This window comes from Pelodiscus sinensis, unplaced genomic scaffold, assembly GCF_049634645.1.
Source record: "Pelodiscus sinensis isolate JC-2024 unplaced genomic scaffold, ASM4963464v1 ctg36, whole genome shotgun sequence".
Lineage (NCBI taxonomy): Eukaryota > Metazoa > Chordata > Testudines > Trionychidae > Pelodiscus > Pelodiscus sinensis.
Genome location: NW_027465931.1, coordinates 3,833,494 through 3,852,968, shown reverse-complemented (window position 1 = coordinate 3,852,968; position 19,475 = coordinate 3,833,494). Strand labels below are relative to the sequence as shown.

The window sequence follows — 19,475 nt, the reverse complement described above, 5'->3', positions numbered from 1 at the left end:
GCTCCATCAGGTCTATTTGTTTTTATCATGCTTCTACCAAACTATGGCCTTTGAATTGCAATATCCTTCAAGCACTCCAGAAAGCAGGCTAATGCTTTTGTGAGGGTTATTCCAGTAAAGAGCAATAAAACTCCTCAGTTCTTCAGTCCATCAAAAAAAATGCACCTACTTCAGAGCTTTAAAGGTTGTTGTTGTTGGCTATAAAATGGCATGTACGTTCCTAGCAGTCTCAACATGAATATTTAGCTTCCGATATTAAATAGATATTGCAATGAGACTCAGCATAAATTTCCCTTGCCAGTTACTAAGGCACAGAGTTTTACTACTAATCTATTATTAGTTTACTTATAATATGTTTGAGTTAACATCGCCAAGGGCAATTTTGTCCATGTTCTTTTTGTAGTATCTTCTTGACTGCTGCTCTGGGTTTTCCTGAAGCTTTGATACCTGTCCAGCTGTTATGGGTAAACCTTGTAACAGATGGTCTCCCTGCCACTGCTCTGGGCTTCAATCCTCCTGATTTAGACATCATGGATAAGCCGCCCCGTAATCCTAAAGAGCCCCTGATCAGTGGGTGGCTCTTCTTCCGTTACCTTGCTATTGGAGGTGAGTAGCTTACTACCTTTTATTTGTAACTGTGTATGTAGAATGACTTTTAAAGGAACTAGAGTTAGAAGTCACTTATAAGGTCTTCAGTTATGTTTTAGTCTTGAAGGCTAGCACAGTGTTCTGCTGAACTGGCACACATGTTTAATCTTGGTTCCAAGACTGCCACTTTTCATAGTTGCATCAGTTTAGGTAATAGATGTACCAGTACTTTCGGTACACCTCCTGTAGTCATAGTGCTCTCGTTTTAAGGCCAGGTCTACCTTACAGGAGAAGGTCAAATTAAGATATGCAACTCCAGCTCTGTTAATTATGTAGCTGGAGTTGACATACCTTAATTTGAGTTTCCGCACCGTCTCCACAGCAGGAGGTTGATGGGAGAAAACGCTCCCGTCACCTTCCCTTACTCTTTGCAAGGAGCAAGAGTACCAACAGGGGTGCCCTCTGAGTGTTGTTTAGTAGGTCTTTGCTAGACCTGCTAAATCGAACTCCAGAAGATCAACCACAGCAGTGTCGATCTTTTGTGTAGTGAAGACGTGGCCTAAATTTTCTCAGTATCAGGCAAAGCAATGCGTGTATGGACTCCTTAACATTGTCACATCAGTGTTTTATTGCCATTTCTAACTTAAACCTTTTTATAATCTAATCCAGTGTTTCTCAAAGTGCTCCGCAGAGCTACTCTGAGCAACCTGCTAACTGGCCACTCTAGCGTGTTTATTTACTGGCTCCGAAGCCATGGAGCCTCGCAGCTCCGGTTCGCTGTTTGCAGCCAAGGGGAGCTGTGGGAAGCAGTGGCGCGATCCATACCACTTCCCGTGGCTCCCCTTGGCTGCGAACTGGAGCCAGTGGGAGCCGCAAGGCTCTGTGGCTGCAGAGTCGGTAAATAAACACACTGCAGCGTCCAGTTAGCAGGTTGCTCAGAGTGGATCTGCGGACCACTTTGAGAAACACTGCTCTAATCTCAGAATGTAGGAATTGTTGTTATATTGGATCAGACCTGAAGTCCATCTAGTCCAATACCAGTCTATGGCAGTGCCCAGTGCTACATGCTTCACAAGGAGGAACCCCACAGTAGGCATGTGTGCTCAAGCTAAATTTGAGTTCTCTATCCAGAATGCTTTTTTCCACCCAGTAACACACACTCTCTCCTCTCCTACAACATTCACTTCCCCTTCCTGTGACCCATCCCAACTTATCCCCGTATACCATCTTCCAGCTGAAGACATGTTGGTATTGCCACTAAGCTATCTGCAGAGGTTGAGAAATTCAAGATACCTGTTGATGAAGCCAGAGCTGGAGCAGACCTGATATCTAGAACCTTCTTTTAATCAGCAAATTATAATTGTTTTGGCCCAATCTGTCATGAATCTCTAACCAAACTGTTCTGCAGCACATTCATATTTGCACTTTGTCTCTGCAGAACAGTTAGTTTATTCATACTTTTATTGGAAAGTGAAAAGTTAGGATTTATTTTTTGCTAAATAGATTTAACTGTTTACTGATCCCTTTCCAGGGCCACATGGCCATGGTGGAATTCTCTGTATGCCCCCAAATAACAATAAAAAATCTTTACAGTTGGACAGATTCCAATTATGGTGACTTGGCAATTTAAAAGCAGATTCCTTCTACAGGAAATGGGCAATGGTCACATTATATATGTGTGCCCAACTGGTGGTAAAGGAAGTTCAAATGAGTTTAGCGAGACAGTGTCATGCATACTATTCATGATATAGAAAATCAAACTGCGTCTTTTTTTCTTTAAGGTTATGTTGGAGCTGCGACAGTGGGTGCTGCTGCTTGGTGGTTCATTGCTGCTGATGGTGGCCCAAGAGTTACCTATTACCAGCTGGTATTATTCAGTTTAATTTGCTTTAGAAAGTCTGCAAAAATATATAAACTCCTACTAAGTGTAATATAGTATGTTGGTACTTACTGTGTGCTCTAAATTTTCATTTCAAAGAACATGAGGGGGAGGGATAGCTCAGTGGTTTGAGCATTGGCCTGCTAAACCCAGGGTTGTGAGTTCCATCCTTGTGGAGGCCATTTAGGGATTTGGGGCAAAAATTTGTCAGGGATGGTATTTGGTCCTGCTGTGAAGGCAGGGGACTGGACTCAATGACCTTTCAAGGTTCCTTCCAGTTCTAGGAGATAGGCAATCTCCAATATTAAAATAATTAAACAGCTTCAGGAGGACCATTTTTACTTGCATTACATAATCCTGCTTATTCAGGGTTAATAGAATATCAAATACTTTCTTTAAACTGTTTTCAAAGGACCATATTTCTATACATATCAAATTTTCATGTGGATTGTTTAAATCAAAGATGAAGTAGTCAAAAGTAATTCTTCCTGATGTTGGCCTCTCTAGACACAGGCTTTTATAATCCTAGTTGCTGGACTGTTACACTATTCTACTTTTATTTGTTTGTAAATAAGTAATCATCATTGAAATAATGAAGTGCATGCTTTATTCTATTGTAGAGTCACTTCCTGCAGTGCAGTGATGACAACCCAGATTTCACAGATGTAGACTGTGTGGTCTTTGAGTCACCATATCCAATGACAATGGCACTTTCTGTTCTGGTCACCATAGAGATGTGTAATGCTCTCAACAGGTTAGTGTGTCTGAAGTAGAAAGCTGAAACTATGAAGTTTTATATAGCTTATGTCCTTCTTGAAAGTATGGGCAGCTCAATTAATAGATAAGTGAGGCAATGGTGAATTCCTGAGTTTGTATATGGAAGGCCAAATGATAGTTTTTCCTAGGTCACGGTTGAGATCTTACCCTATAAGCAAAGAGGCATCATTTTAAATCCTTCAGTTTACTCTTGGGACTTCAGTATTAGACTGCTAGGATATTTTCCACTTTTTAAGCCTCACTGATCAGATTATCCCTCATACTTCTGCTATAAAGTGATATCAAGGAGACCTAAAATAAGACTGTTAAATATATGGAAAATAGTTTTTCCTGCCCTAAGGGAGTGTGACTCAGCTAATTAATACTAAATTATAAGTGGAAACCTCTAAATAGCACAATATGCCAAGGGTATTTGAAGAAACATAAATTGGAGGTCAGTTAATTTTCAAGGTTTTTTTAATTAAGGTATGTTGCATTAGCTCTACATTTAAAATACTCTGCATTTGAGATTCTTCTTCCTAAACTCTATATTGCAGCACAAAAACCTCATCTGGTATAGCCAAAACTTATGTGGACTGAACCTGCACAGAAAACTGATTTAAGATGGACACACATCATCAGTTTAAAATGCAGTTTAATACTCAAAGCAATGTAACCATAGTTGCTCTTTGAAGTATATTAGTGTATTGCCATTATACACCATTAGTCTAATAAACTTATTAGAAGAGTTGAGTAGCATTGTATAACATCTTTTTATTTAATACAGAAGCTAGTTACTTTAAAAACAACCTTTAGGACTCTGAACAAGGATTACTGACTAAGTGTCAGCAGCCCCCTAACTTTCTTGTTCTTAAATACCCTTACCTTGTAAGGCAGGGCTACTCAACACACAGCCCGTGGGCCGTTTGCGGCCCACGGTGCAGTTTGGGTTTATTCGGGGCTCAACACGTGGCCCACAGGTGGGAGCCAAAACAAAAAAGTAATCAATATACTGGTGGTCTGCTGATATACATTTTAGTAGTTAAATTCCTGGACTGCCATTGCTCATTAAAAGTGCTGTCACGTGGGTAGAAATCGGGGAAATGTTGCATTTTATTAATATCAGCGGAACTGACTTAAATGGGGCCTGCATGTTGTGTAGTCTTGTCTTACTCTTTGTATTCATGCCTGTCAGTGTGAAAGAAGCTATTTACACATACATGCAAATATATATATATGCAACCACACTTCAGTTGAGGCCCTTGGTATGTGCTATGAGTATCATTGTGGTCCCTGGGGCTTCCATAGTTGAGAAGCCCTGTTGTAAGGCATAGAATTATGGCCTGCTAAGATGCCTAATTTGTCTCCGTGCAGCAGTTCCAAATCGCCGGGCCATGGCCGCGGTGGCTGCCAAAGCTCAAGCCGGCTGTTCATGGCGGCTCAGCTCTGGCAACCATGGTGGCTGAGGCAAGGCAGGAGGAGGCGGAGCAGGAGGTGCCTTCCTCCCTCCTCCGTGCTTGGGGGGGGGGGGCGATGTGGAGGAGGAGGGAGCACGCATGTTGCCAACAGCCGCTCCCCATGCCTGCACAGCTGCTTTTACCAGTGGCGGCGCTAGGGCTGAGGCAGTGGCAGGAGGAGGTGAAGGACGAGGCGCCTCCCCCCTCAGGAATGGCAGCCTGGCTGAGGCTCAGCGCTCCCCACCCTCTACCCATGGGTGCGCAAGATGCACTTGAGGGAAGGGGGTGTGGAAGAGGAGGGAGTAACAACCATGCTCCCTAGGGGGGCAGCCTTGCTGTGGGGAGTGTTGGAGTGGGGGGGGGGGGCAAAGGGGTGTTGTGTGAGGGTGTGGTAGGGTCATGGGGCAAGAGCGTGTTGGCATGGGCTGTAGGGGTCAGAGGTTAAAGGGCCAAAGGGCATGGGGTGGGAGTCAAGGGGTGTTAGGCACTGGGGAGCAAGGGTCTGGTTTGGCTGATGGTCAGGTAATGTATTTGCATATTCATTATTTGCATAATGAATATGTGAATATGCAAATGTGACCTGGCCACCAAAGGTTTGTGAATGGGTTTGCCGGTCCCCGGCATAAAAAAGGTTGGGAACCACTGTTTTAGGGTATGTCTACTCTACAAGTTGTGTCAACAAAACTTATGTTGACACCCAAAAGTTGACAAAACAAAAATCACCAGAGGGTGTTCAAACTTGCTCCCTCTGTCCACAGATCATGTCCACAATTGGTGGGCAGGAGCGGGGGGGGCCACAATCATTGACAGTGACGTAATGCCACCGTGCCGTGTTGTGGGAGTGCAGAGCTGATTCTTGTGATTTCCCCCTCAGTTCTTCCACAGCCTCTTCAGCTGCCAGGAGCTGCATTGTGAGTAGCTCTGGGAGCTCTCCCTGCTGAGAAATGTCAAAGCAACACAGCAGCTTGACCCCATCCCCCTGTAGCAGCAGTCTGCCTGCTGCTGTTTTCCTACTGCAGGGAAGAACAGCAGCTGCTGCTTCGAGGAGTGTCCCCGTGGGTGCTCCACCTTAGGTGTCTTGGTGCCACAGCGTGCCTGGCTGGAAAATGTTAATAGCAGTGGCTTTGACAGCTAGCTTGCACATGTGCAAAAGCGCTACATGTGCTAGGCGGCTAATGCGCATGTACGAGATACAATCTCCACAGTTCCTTCTCTGCCGCCCCCGGCATCGGTCGGAACCCGCAGTGCCCTCTACAGATTTTTCCTCAGAGACCGCTAGTCTTAGTTTTCTTTTCCTTTACTTATTTAATCTTTCTTTATTATATTTTTACTAGCCAATTAGCCCGTCATAAGACGGGATTTTCAGGTCTCTCCTCCACGTCCGTCTTCTCTCCTGAGCCTCCGGTCTCTCGCGCCGTCTCTTTCTCTCTCTCCTCCTCCTGCCTCCCCCCGTCTCTCTCAGCTCTCCTCCACCTTCTGCCTCTCTCTCCGTCTCTCTCTTTCTCTTCTCCCCCTCCTACTGCCTCTCACGCTCTCTCCGCTCTCCTCTGTCTCCATCGGGGATGCACGCTCGTCCAGGTCCCACCCCCTGGACGTGTACGTCACCGCCCTGCCCCCCCTTCACCTCCCACCGTGGCACTCGGCTGACTTCTGCGCCACCATGCGGGAGCAAGCGATGCAAACAGCCTCTCTGTGGGTGGCGAGTTATATGGGCTCATGGTGCCCATGCTCCAGCAATATGTGAAGCTGGGTCTCTCCCCTGGCTCTGCCTGGAGTGGTCCCCAGCCCCCACCTGCCGGCCCCCCCATGCGTCCTCCCACCCCAGCACCAGAGCGTCCCCCCCGGCCCTGGACTGTCCCTGCCGTGCGCAGCTTTCAGTGTGGCTCCCCCTTGCCGGCACGCGCTGCCATGCGCGGCGTTCCCTGGTGACCGGGGAGACACCCGGGCATGACGTGACGTCACGGCCCGGGACTTTAAAACTGCTCGGTGCCGCGTTGTGCCGCTTGGCTTAGCTCCGGATTCGGAGTGCAGGGCCTGAGCACAGACTCCGGCCCTGCAAAGTGGAAGTTAGGGGAGGGGGAAAGCTAGGGGGAAGGGGTGGGAGAGGAAGGGGCTTGTGCGGAGGGGGAGGGGGAAGAAAGGGGAAGGCACTGAGGGACAGGGTGGAGGAGACAAATGCCAGGGGGCCAAGTGCAGACCATGAGGAAAAGGGCAGGAGGGGAGGTGTCAGTGGGAGGGGGGACAGGGTGATGCCGTGAGAGGGGAGGGTAAGGGCATTGGGGGCTAGAGTGGGGAGGGGGAGGTGCTGGGAGAAGGCTTGAAAGAAGGGGTGGGCATGACAAAGGTGAGGATGGAGCAAGACGTGTGAGGGCACAGAGGGGCAGGAGGGGAATGGGGGCAGAGAATGGTGAGGGGGTGGGTATCCGGGAAAAAGAGGGCACAGCTGAACAGCCCAGGGCTATAACAGCATTGTCAGTCCTACCGACACCAAACAGTGCTGTATAAAAGAGCAGCGCAGGTACCAATGTGCTGTTACCGCCCCCAACACCTGCACCATCCTCTCTGCTTGCGAAGCCAAAGCATACACCGGCACATTGTTTACCCCCATGCCTCCTTTTTGCCCTTTTAGGTCCACAGACGATTCAATGATCTCTTCAGTGCCTGCGACACCCTTGTTTGGCACTGATTCCTCCCCGCATTCCAAGAGTTTTTCCATGTCTATGCCTGGCACTTCCATACCTCCATTATCTGGTGAGGAGGATCAGGCTTCTATCATGACCTCAACTCCGCCTAGACACTCTACGCCAAGGTGCAAATTCCCTTGCTTACAACCGGCCGTACCACACTGGCAACCTGTACATTGGCTGCCACCAACCTATGCCAGTGCCCCCCACTTGGCCTTACTGGGACCCCTGGGCACCTTACAGGGCTCAGTGGCAACAGCATCACCATGTTGCTCAGCTCCGGTCCAGGCCTACCTCTATCGTGTCCCTTGACGCCTCAAGGGACCAGATAGATTTCAATCAGCCACTGAGTGATGAGGAATCCACTACTTCCTCTCACCTGCTGTTCCAGGGCCCCCCGCCCTTGTCCTGAGCAAGTCTTTACGTACAAAGTTCACATCGTTTACCAAAGACTGCAAACATCATGTTTAATCCACATCACAATTTGTCCTGCACCTGTCTCTCCTGAGTGATTGGCCCTTCTCGCTGTCTAAGTTGCCAGATAGCACCGTGAGGGGGGTAGGGGGACCCGGGCCTGCCCTCACAACCGGGTCCTGACCCAGGGCCCTAAGGGGGGGAAGCACTCCTGCTCGCTCCCCTTATGGTCTGCGTGGCAGCCGCACCCTGATGATCACTGCCCTGGGTCACTTCCTACCCGCCTTTAATCCTCCTGGGTTAAAGGTGGGGGGAAAGGGGGGCCTTCCCCTGTTCCCCTCAGTTGGTCTCCACCCTCCGCTCCGGCTTGCCACCCAGAGCTGCCGGTGCCCTCCCCCTCTTCCCGGCTACCGCCTCCATTTTAAACTGGGTGCCGCAACGCCTCGTGACGCGACTGGCATTGCGGCTCAGCCCCGCCCCTTGCGTTGCACCCGTCCCGGCCGGCAGGTCACACCGCGTGACGTCAGGTCCTGGTGCCAACACGTGTTCTGCCGGGACGGCTCTGGCGGCGGCTGCGCCACTAGCCTGCAGTCTGCCCTCGCCCCCTCCTCCCCACGATGCAGGCAGGGCCGTGGGAGTCTGGAGCCCTGGGGCTCTGTCACACCCACCTACCCAGATATCTCCTCCCTCCCCAGGGGACACACTCATGCCTCCGCAAGCCCTGTCTGGGGATGATTTCAAGGCTTTCCAGGACCTTTCCAAGAAATACTGCGTGGCTCCTCAGGGTGCTGAGTTTTTGTCACACCCCTCCCCCAACTCCATAGTAATTGAGGCAGTGAACCAGAGGAGCAAGTGTCATGTGGTTCAGTTTTTAGATACGAGAGGAGCCAGTAAAAACACCTCAGATAAACGCTTTTTAATTTTATTGTGCACAGAATAGTAAAGGAAAACAATGCAAGGTTACCCAGATCTATTCCAATACACAGGATAGTTAGCACAGACAATATAACAACACCTACACCTAGGACAATACACAAGCTACTCAGTTTTAAGAATATGACTATACATGTGCTTATTTCTATGAATCACACACTCACAGTTCCAATGCTATTACCCTTATGATTGTCAGACGGGAGGTTGTGGCTTCTTTCTTTCCCCACGCACAGAGGCGTCCACAATGCATCAGGCAGTAGGAACTGGTTCACCTTCTTGTTGCAGCAAGTAAGGTAGTGGGGACACCTTACTCAGTCCCTCCCACTGATTAGATTTTCTACCCCTATATTTATACTCTGTCGTTCTAGTAATGTCTACCAATCAATTACGTTTTGCGTAAGATACCTATTATGCCAATATCTAGGATAAACAACGAGAAGTCCTGTGGCACCTTATAGACTAACAGATGTATTGAAGCATAAGCTTCGTGGGCAAAGACCCACTTTGTCAGATGCACGTAGTGGAAATTCCAGAGGCACGTATAAATATACAGGCACATGAAAAGAAGGAAGTACCAATCAAGAGGAAGGGCACAGATAGGATACATTTTGCTATGCCAAAATATTGCAAAAGCACTTAATTAGTTTTTTGGCTGTGTCTGGAATTTTTCTCTGGCCAAAAATGGGATGTACTAGTACCAGGTTGCTTCTGGTCATCCTGGCATGGTCTCGCGGTCCTTTACAAGTTATGCATGACTGGGCAAGCACTCCTGACTCTTCCCCTACCCTTTTTGGTTTTGCCTGCGTGCGTGTGTGCACTAGACTTGAGTCAGGGCTAGGGTTTGCTTTGTTAGAGATCCATACTTTGGACAAGGCCAGGACGAGGCCTAGCAATGCAGACATTGTTGTTCTGGTCAAGGGAGGGCCGTCCAGGCTCCCTTACACTCTCCCCCCCCCCCCCCCCCCCCCCCCCCGGACTAAGTCGAGTCTGTGGCGATAAAATACTTGGTCAGGAATGTACCAACTTAATTGCTCTTTAATACGAGCCATGCGGGAAACCATTTGCCATGTATAAAGACACAGAGCCAGCCACAAAAACGTTAACACTGCTATAAGTATACATAATAGTACTATAGGATGAGTTAAAAGACTTAGCTCTGGGTGAATATCCTGCAAATATACCATACCAATGTCGCCCTGCTACCTGCTCTATCTGCTGCCAATTTAAGCAATTGTTTCTTATGGTGTATAATGGTAACAGATGCCTGCCTTTCTTTAAGCAAGGCTGCACTATATGTAATAATGGCCTGCTACAATTGCTCTATTTCATTGTAAATAGCATCCCACTTAGGGCCTAGGGTGGTTGTCCAATTTATGGGGTAAACATTCATAGTTCTGGACACTGCTTGAACTTGAGGCTTAGCATACACCACTCCTTAGGCAGTAGCATTGCAACGACACTCATGCACAGGGGAGGAAGAATTGCTTCCATCATTCCAAACAACCATTGTGGTAGAAACTGCACACAAGCATGGTGTATTCTTGATCAGACAAATCTAATACACAAGCACTGACTTCAGTGTTATCTAAACTGCAGGGGTCTGAGAATAAATGCTTAGTTTTACAATACCACTCATGTTTTCCCCACTGTTGGCAACCACCGTGGTCTAATAAGTCACCCAATGGTAAAAGCCACTTTGCTGTCACTCTGGGTGCCCAGATACAACCCATTACAATAATGGGGACAGGAACATACTGATAAGCAGGAACTGCTTTAGTTTTCATAGGCACTGATTAAGCATGAATATAGCCTGATAATCCATGGGCGCTTGAGGAAATAATATTAATAAACAAGGGCTTGCATTGTGTACACCATGTGGATAGTGACTGTGACAGGATCACATTGTGCCCACTCTGCACCCACCCAGCCTGTCTCATATTGGTTAATTGCAAAGTTTTGCATACTAACACAGGCAATAGCCATCCCCGCCTCTGTAGGTATGCCTTTAAAGGTTTGCAGGAGCATCTGGAATACTCCCATTACTTTATGCAGAGGCTGGAGGGTGACATAGAGGGTGTCAATATGTGCTGAATGTAATCCAGCACTGTCCTGTACCACACATTCCATAACTTGATGATTTAGCTGCCGCAATTTAGCCAATTTATTTTGCAGTTTCTAGGGCTACCGAATTTACTATTCCAGTACCCAATCCAGCACCTCCCAAAACCAAGTCTCTTTTGGTCCATTGAATGTTCTCCTTATTTTTCATCCAAGTGTTAAGTATGGGATTAGCCCATTTACTACAATTAGAATGCATTTAGGAAATATTAATGTTCCATTTCAGGGTAACAAAATACTCAATAACCCCCCGTGAAAATACTACAAAATCCTCAGGCATAGCATAACCCAGGAGAGTGGGTACTTCTGCTGGGTTAGTGGGTTCAGTAGAGAGGTTAATACCGCACTGTGTCCCCCCCATGCCAAACCCCATTGGTGTCCCCATGGATACCCAATCTGCTGTGCCTAGTCAGTGTTTACAGGTCCCCCACAGGCTTGTTCCCAAATACTTACACTATCAGGTCGTGTGGCACAATCAAGCGAACCATTCACCCCAGCAATTATAACCATGAACATAAGTTGTAATCCATTTGTTACAGAATGATTATAAGTCCCATACACAGTTCCAGTGTGATTGCACACCACTTCAATAACATAGTCTGCATCCTCTGCCCATAATGTCCAGTTCGCATTATTCGGGATTGAGATGTTAAATTCAAAAGTGAGGTTGCCAGTTCCATGTGGGTTATGGACGCCCTCATGTCATGTTCCCCAAATTGAAGCTGGTGATCGTTGATCCGGGTGTATCCAAATACATCCGGTAACTCCAAAAGTGGAATTAGTGGTGAAATCAGTAGTCCAGGTAACTTGATTGGTGGGCTACTGATGGTAATTAACCAAGGTTTTGGCCCTATGAAGGTGCAGAGCCATGGGAGGACAGATTAAGTTGACAGGTATCAGGTGTGGAGCGGGAAACATTTTTCCAGTCGTTTGTATCCAGAAGGGAATACGCTGACCAACAGCCACATCCACCAACCAGAGATAGAGAATTATCTACATCTGGAAAAGAGCACAGCACTGTTCTCAGGGTTTCAGCCTTATCGCCGGCACAGAGATTAAAGTATTTTCAGGGGTTAGGACCCAATAGGTGTGCCCTGAACCGTTGCAATAACAACTCCAGGCTTCCATGTAGCAGCTTTGACATCTAAGTAGTTGACATCCACGTGTTACAGCAGGAAGAGCATGTGTTGTTTCCCATTGCTGTCCTTGGGTGCATTTTAAAAATGGGGACCCTCCATTGGTCCACCTATTATTCATTTGCCACACCACTTCAGGCAGGTGGTCGTCCCACCCCTTCCATTGATCCTTACAGGCAAGGTGCATCATAGTTTTTAAAATTCCATTGCTGTGTTTCACCTTTCCAGCAGCTTGGGGGTAATAAGGTATGTGGAAAACCCACTTAATTCCAGTTCTGGCAGCCCATTCTTGCACATCTCCAGCAGTAAAATGTGAACCATTATCACTGAATTTCTCTAGGAGTCCCATGCTGATATAAAATTTTCCTTTGCAGTCCCAGCAGGGCACTGTGGGCATTAGCTTTGCCTGTGGGCCATGCCTCCACCCACCCTGAATAAACATGCACCATTCTTTGAGTGCTTGCTCATGTCCATTCCATGTAGGTGTGTGCACGCAGTGTGCACGAGTCGTCAGAAATGTTTCCCTTAGCAGTACCCATTGGGCCAGCAGGGGAGTCTCCTGGAGTGGCACCGGTATACTGGTCAATATATACCCCTGCTGGCTCTGCAACCCCCTCAGTTCCTTCTTACCACCTGTGACAGTCGTTCAAATGTGGCTTTGCTCTTGCTCAGCAAGTGCCCTTTAGCAGTTACTCAGTGTTACAGTTCTCTGTTGCAGTTGTAGTTAGGTTCTTATCAGTTTTTAAGTAGTTAAGTAGTATTATCCGGCACTAAGGATCCACAGTGATTCTTGCTCCACGCGTGTGGCGGGGCAAGCTCGGGCCTCAAGGCTTCAAGCCTTGTAAGAAGTGCCAGAGGCCTATGCCCTGCGGCCATCCATGCTTGGCCTATCTTAAGTGCTTGGGCAAGGCCTGCTTGTTTGAGGCCTGCAAAATCTGTAAGGAGTTTAAGCTGCGCACGAAGCGGGGGAGAGAGTCACGCCTCAAGATTATCCTCATGGAGGCGGCTTTATGACCAGCACCAAGGACTCAGAGCACACCAGCATCTGTGTGGGAGCCGTCGGGACAGTCTCGCTCCTCCCCAGCGCCTGAGAAGAGGAGGTCTAGCTGGGGCAGGTCACCCCCATGGCTCATGCGCTCTCAAGTGGGGCATGTGGCACCATCCAGCGCTGAGCCCGGACCATCTTGGTTGGGCAAACGACTTTCTCCACACCGGGACCCCAGCCCAATGGTGGACTTCCCGGAGGCTTTTGAGGCGGCCAGGGACTTGATTGAGCCGTCCCCCTCTCCTACTTTGGCACTGGGCCCCGACAAGATCAGGACTGCAGCCAGCATTGAATGGCAGTCAGGGCACCCAGCACCCCGGCACAGGAGTCAAGGAAACACTGCTTCGCTCTGCACGCAGCCCCGGCACCAAGCACGGCACCGCCCACAACACGGGTGGCAGCCTCGACCCCGGCCCGTGACCTGGCACCAGGGCAGGGCCCTCGAGCAGCACCGAGTTCCACGGGTGCTGGCCCCACTCAGGGCCTACCGGGCCCGGCCATGCCGCCGCTGCATCCTCCTCCTCGGCACCGGGGCAAGTCGGAGTCAGTGGCCCGGCACACCCCAGCAGCAAGGTCACCGGCTGCGTCTGCCTTAGCTCCACCCTGGTCGGCCTCGGAGTATTCGACCGACTCAGAAACAGAGCCCATGTGGTCATTTAGGGGATCCAGATCCTGGTCTCGACACCGATCCTATTCTCGGCACCGTAGTACCTCCACTCAGCAGCAGCAACGGGCACAGCCGGTCTCTGTACCAGTGATGCAGCAGTCCTGGCCCCACAGGCACCCAACCAGTGGCCATTTTGGACCCCCTGGGCCTACCACCAGAGCCAAGGAGCAGGGCCCTCTAGGCCGGAGTCGCTCTTCTCTGGGTCTAGGGAATCCCCCTTGACGACCCCACTGACTCGGTCCCCCACCTCGAGACAGTCACTTCCACCGGGCCAGGTGTCCCCACAACCATCAGGGAGTGAGGACCCAGTGGCCCAGCCGCCGACAGTGCCCTTGTCTGTGGCCTCTCAGACCCCCTCGCAAGCCGTGGCCCCCATGGAGACGGGCCGGAAGGGGTCCTCATCGTCAGGGCTCGACAAATTAGGCAATCTACTCGCCTGTGTCGAGTACATTTTAGACCGGCAGGGCCGTGCAGCGCAGTCTGCACAAGCGCAGCGTGCTCTTTGTGCGGCTGGCGAGCAAGGCTCGCCGCCGCTTGGCGAGCCCTGCTCATCGTCCTCCCCAGACGAAGCCCTGAGCTACACTTTTCCCTCCATGAACTCGAGGGCACATCAGGACCTTCTTTGCCGCCTGGCCCAGAGCCTCGAGCTCCAGGCTGAGAGGATGTCAGAGGACTCTGACCCTATGGTCGACATCTTACAGTCCAACACCCCTACCAGAGTGGCACTTCCTATCAACAAAACGGTGGCCAAGATCTCGAAGTCACTCTAGCAAACCCCGGCCTCTATCCCACCAACAGATAAAAAGGCCGAGTGGCGCTACTTTGTGTCCCAGGAGGGGAACGAATACCTGTCCTCCCACCCACCTCCCGAGTCCTTGGTCGTCCAGGCAGTTAATCAAAGGGAGCGGTAGGGTCAACTGGGCACCTACCCCCAAGAACAGGGATGCCAAGAAGATGGACCTGTTGGGCAGGAAAGCTTAAGCGTCCGGAGGCTACCAATTTCACATAGCGAACCAGCAGGTTCTGCTGTCTCACTATGCCTATAACACCTGGGCCTCCATGGACAAGTTTACCGAGCTGCTCCCCAGGGACTCTCGGCCCGAATTTAGAGCCCCCTCGGAGGAAGGCAGGGCGATCTCTAGTGTGGCGCTCCAGGCGGCCCTTGATGAGGCTGATGCGGCTGTGCGGGCTATGGCCACAGGATTGGTGCTGCGCTGCAGTAACTGGCTACAAGAGTCTGGCGTACCCCTGGAGCTCCAGGGTGCCATCCAGGACCTCCCCTTTGGGGGGCCGTGTCTGTTCTCAGAGCAGTGTCTGCACGGTCTCAAGGACACCCGGGCCACGCTAAAGTCCCTGGGTATTCACACCCCAGCTACCCAACAGCACTCCTCCTCAGACCTTCCCAGCAGGGCACACGCCCTGACTTCTCCCATCACCGCAGTAGGAACGGTAATGGGAGGAACGGCAGGAGCCAGCCCTGGCCGGCCCAGGATCAAGGTCAGGGGCCACCCCTCAAGGGTCTTGAGGGTGCGCCCAAGGACAGCCTACCAGTCTCATCCCTCCCTTTCTGGGACCGTCTACTCCCTTTCCACCGGGCTGAGCAGTCCATTACTTCGGACCATTGGGTCCTGGAAACGGTGGAAAGGGGATATATCATCCCCTTCCATTCTGTACCCCCTTCCCATCCCTCTTCAGGGACCCCTCTCATGAGCGTCTCCTTCGAGAAGAGGTTCTTCAGCTCCTCACCCTGGGGGCTGTAGAGCCAGTCCGTCCCCAGGATCTTGGGCAGGGGCTTCTATTCCCGATATTTCCTGGTCCCCAAGGCCAAGGGTGGGTTCCGTCCCATCTTGTGATGTTTCCAGAAAGTTCCATAACAGTCAGAATTCCTGACTCATGAAGAATGTTCTCAAACTATCTTGAATGATCAAGAAAGCTCTTTAACATTCAGGGTATTCTAAAAGTTGAATACAATATATTATTTCAAGAGGAAATGAAAAATTAGAAAATTCTCAAAAATTCTCGGGAAATAATGTTTTGGAGAATATTCTCGTTCTCGGAGAATATTCTCCAGAGAATATTCTCACCTCACATCACTATGCTAGGCATTCCCATATTTCTGCCCCGCAAATTGGCTGATTGTGCTTGCTCCACCCAGCAGCTTGCCACTCCGGAGCCCGGACTACCAACCCATTTGCTACAGCCCATGAGTCAGTGTACACTATTGCTTGGGGCCACAGCCTATGAATAGCTTCCTCAATTGCTAACATGACCTCAGTTCTCAGCCCCGTGGGAATGTTGAGAGTGGCATTGGGCCAGTATGCACGCACCCGGTAAACAACTGTAGTATAACTAGTGTAGGGAGTCCCGTGTCCGGTGAGTCTCATTAGGGACCTAGACCTTGGAGGGTGCCCTGGATCCCCCCAGCTGGAGCCATGTCCACTGCGGCCTGGTGTGAGGTGACAGGAATGGGACTCCCCGCAGACTGAAGGGGCATAAGCATTTCCAAGTGCCTGTTGCTCGCTTTTATGCATTGCTCTGCCTATGCTTATTGCCGTATTGCTTTGCAGTAGCTGTGTAACCATCTGGCAGTATTAAGCCTGTAATAGTAGTGACACCGTGAGATTAATAAAAGCAACTGTCCCTAATCGACTCTGTCTTGAAGCGAATCCATAATCCTGTTGGGCCCTGGCCCTGTGAGTTGACATACCCCTTTAAGTTCTGCATACTGGCTTGACTGCCCCTCCCCCTCTTACCATACCTTGTTCCCGGACTCAGCGTAAAGAGCTACGGCTCGCCACCGCCGCCCCCTTCCCACAAGCCTGCATGAGCCCTCTGTGAAAAAAGCAAACTGCTTCTCCTCGCAGCTTAGCTCATCAAATGCCTTTGCCCATGCTGCCAGTGGAGGCATATCCGTTTTAAGGGGCCCCGGAGTGACCAATTGGTCTGGGGTAGTGGGCCATGTTGCCATTAATTCTACTAACTGTGGGATACTTCCCTTACCCAGTTTGGCCCGGTCCTGTAAAAAGGCCTTCCACTTAATCCATGTTGAAGCTACTCCTCTTCCTTGGAGCTTCATTTCCAAATAGGGTTCCCAATATTGGGTATTGGGGTACAGGCTGTAATGGTACTGCCCCCACCATTCCCTCTACTGTACTGACTGCCTCATGAGCAGACGTTGTTCTGGTCAAGGGAGGGCCGTCCAGGCTCCCCTACAGCAAGCAAAACATTGCCAAGTCCAGCCCTCCTGATAAGGAATGGAAACGTCTGGACATCATGGGCAGACGGTCATCCTCCTCTGCCTCCCTACAGCTACATAGCGCTAATGACACCACAGTGCTGGCAAAATACACTCATCACATATTTGAGCAAACCTCAAATTTTATTCAATTCCTCCCAGAGGAAAAATTAGAACAAATGAGAGCTAACACTAACAAGGGTCTCCTGATAGCCAGAACAGCCCTCCAAGCTGCTTTGGACTCAGCTGTCGCAGCTTCACGAGCCCTTGCCATCTCTGTTGTCATGAGAAGAGCCTCCTGGCTCCACCTGTCTGGTTTCCCAAAGGAGGTCCAGACGAAGATGGAAGACCTTCCATTCGAGGGCCCGAAGTTTTTTGCTGATGGCATAGATGCTTCTTTATATTCCCTGAAAGACTCCAGGGCCACACTTAGAACACTGGGCATCCAGGCTCCTGCACCAAAACGCAAACAAAACAAAACTTACATTCAGAGATACAGACCTTCCCTCTTTGGTCATTCTCAAAGATAATATGACCCTAGAAAGCACCAGCGTTGGGAGAAGGCGGCAGCCAGCCGACCAACCCACTCCATCTCAGTCCTCCAACTCTAGGCAAACGTTTTGTAGGTCGAGAGCTGTCAGATTCGTCTTCCACAGATTAGCACCGTTTTACCATCAGTGGTGCCTCATAACTACAGACAAATGGGTTCTGGACGTGATAAAGTTCGGTTACTGCACCCCCTTCCTATCTCTTCCCAAAACCCAACCACCCACCCTGTCCCTCTTCAGGGACCCATCTCACAAGACTATTTTATGTCAAGAGATCGACCATTTGCTCCATATCAATGCGGTGGAAAGAGTTCCACAATAATATCAAAATACCGGCTTCTACTTTCAATAATTTCTCTCAGAGAAGAAGTCAGGGGGCTGGAGACCCATTCTCAATCTCAGAGCTCTCAACAGATACGTCCTGTACCAATGCTTCAAGATGGTTACCCTCTCCACCATCATACCCTCCCTCAACAAAGACGACTGGCTGGTGACTCTCGACCTCCAAGACGTGTACTTCCATGTGCCTATACACCCTGTGCACAGGAGGTACCTAAGATTCACAGCAGGGGGACGACAATTCCAGTATACAGTACTACCTTTTGGTCTATCCACGGCGCAGAGGGTCTTTTCCAAGGTCTTCGCAGTTGTGGCAACCCACCTGCGAAGACAAGGAGTGTCAATTTATCCATATCTTGACAACTGCCTTATAAAGGGGCAAGTCGTTCCAGGAAACTCAGGACTCAGTCACAACCACCATGTCACTGTTCTGTTCATTTGGCCTCCAAATCAACCTCTCCAAATGCCAGCTCGAACCAACCCAAGTACTAGAGTTTATAGGAGCTCAACTCGATTGCATCCGTGCTATCACATCCTTACCCCATCAGAGGTTCCTCGCAATACTACAACTAGTACAACTTCACACCACAGCTCCACAACTTCCTGCCAGGGCATGTCTCCAGCTACTAGGCCATATGGCAGAAGCGACGACAATTGTCCCGCATGCCAGATTACACATGAGGCCTCTACAACACTGGCTGAGCACAGTATACAGACCTCGGGTAAACAGCCTACACAAGCTGGTCTCACTTCCAAACATGGTCAAACGCTCCTTCCAATGGTGGTCAGAAGCACAAAACATGTGCGCTGGGGTCCCCTTCCACAGGCAAGCCCCATCTTTCACCATCACCACAGATGCCTCACAGCAGGGCTGGGGAGCTTACCTGGGTACCCTCACCACACAAGCACAGTGGACCCACACAGAGACCACGATGCACGTCAATATGTTCGAACTCTGAGCTGTATACTACACCTGCCGGCACTTTGTGAACTGTATTTCCAACTCCACAGTGCAGATCTTTACGGACAACCAAGCTGCAATGTTCTACATAAACAGGCAGGGAGGGGCGAGGTCCTACCCCCTCTGCAGAGAGGTAGTCCAGTTATGGACTTGGTGCATCACTCACAATATAATAATTGCCTCACATCTCCCGGGCAAAGACAACATAACCGCAGTCAGCCTCATCAGGAACTTTCCTGTGAACTACGAATGGGAACTAGACCCCACCATTTTGCATCAAATTTTTACACAATGGGGCTTCCTGCAAATCAACTTGTTTGCCACCAGTGCCAACAAAAAGTGTCCATGCTACTGTTCGCATGCGGGCATTGGAACAGAATCCCTAGGGGACGCATTCATGATACACTGGGAGACAACCCTCTTATACGCTTTCCCCCTATAAAGCTTCTCCATCAAGTAGTCACCAAGATGTGCTTAGATAACGCCAATATCATACTGATAGCGCCAGACTGGCCAAGACAAACAAACCTGGTTATACCTACCTTCTGCAAATGTCAACCGATCGCCCACGGCGTCTCCCACAGCTCCCACATCTCATTCAATGTCATGGTCGCCTTCAGCATCCTCCTCTCCACACCCTGAACCTTCAGGCCTGGCTCCTCAATGGCTCACTCCACTAGAAGCAAAATGCATAGATGAGGTCCAACAGATCCTC

At 49.8% G+C, this 19,475-nt stretch overlaps 1 protein-coding gene across 4 annotated transcripts in view; it reads left to right on the top strand.

The window, feature by feature from the left end:
- LOC102443570 (sarcoplasmic/endoplasmic reticulum calcium ATPase 2-like) overlaps positions 1-19,475 on the top strand; it is a 267,118-nt gene that overhangs the window by 226,369 nt on the left and 21,274 nt on the right. For all 4 annotated transcript variants that reach the window (XM_075916863.1, XM_075916865.1, XM_075916864.1 and 1 more), the window contains exons 17-19: positions 404-606; positions 2,370-2,455; positions 3,088-3,221. In XM_075916863.1, coding sequence (XP_075772978.1) covers positions 404-606; positions 2,370-2,455; positions 3,088-3,221 — 423 coding nt within the window. The remainder of the gene's footprint in view (positions 1-403; positions 607-2,369; positions 2,456-3,087; positions 3,222-19,475) is intronic.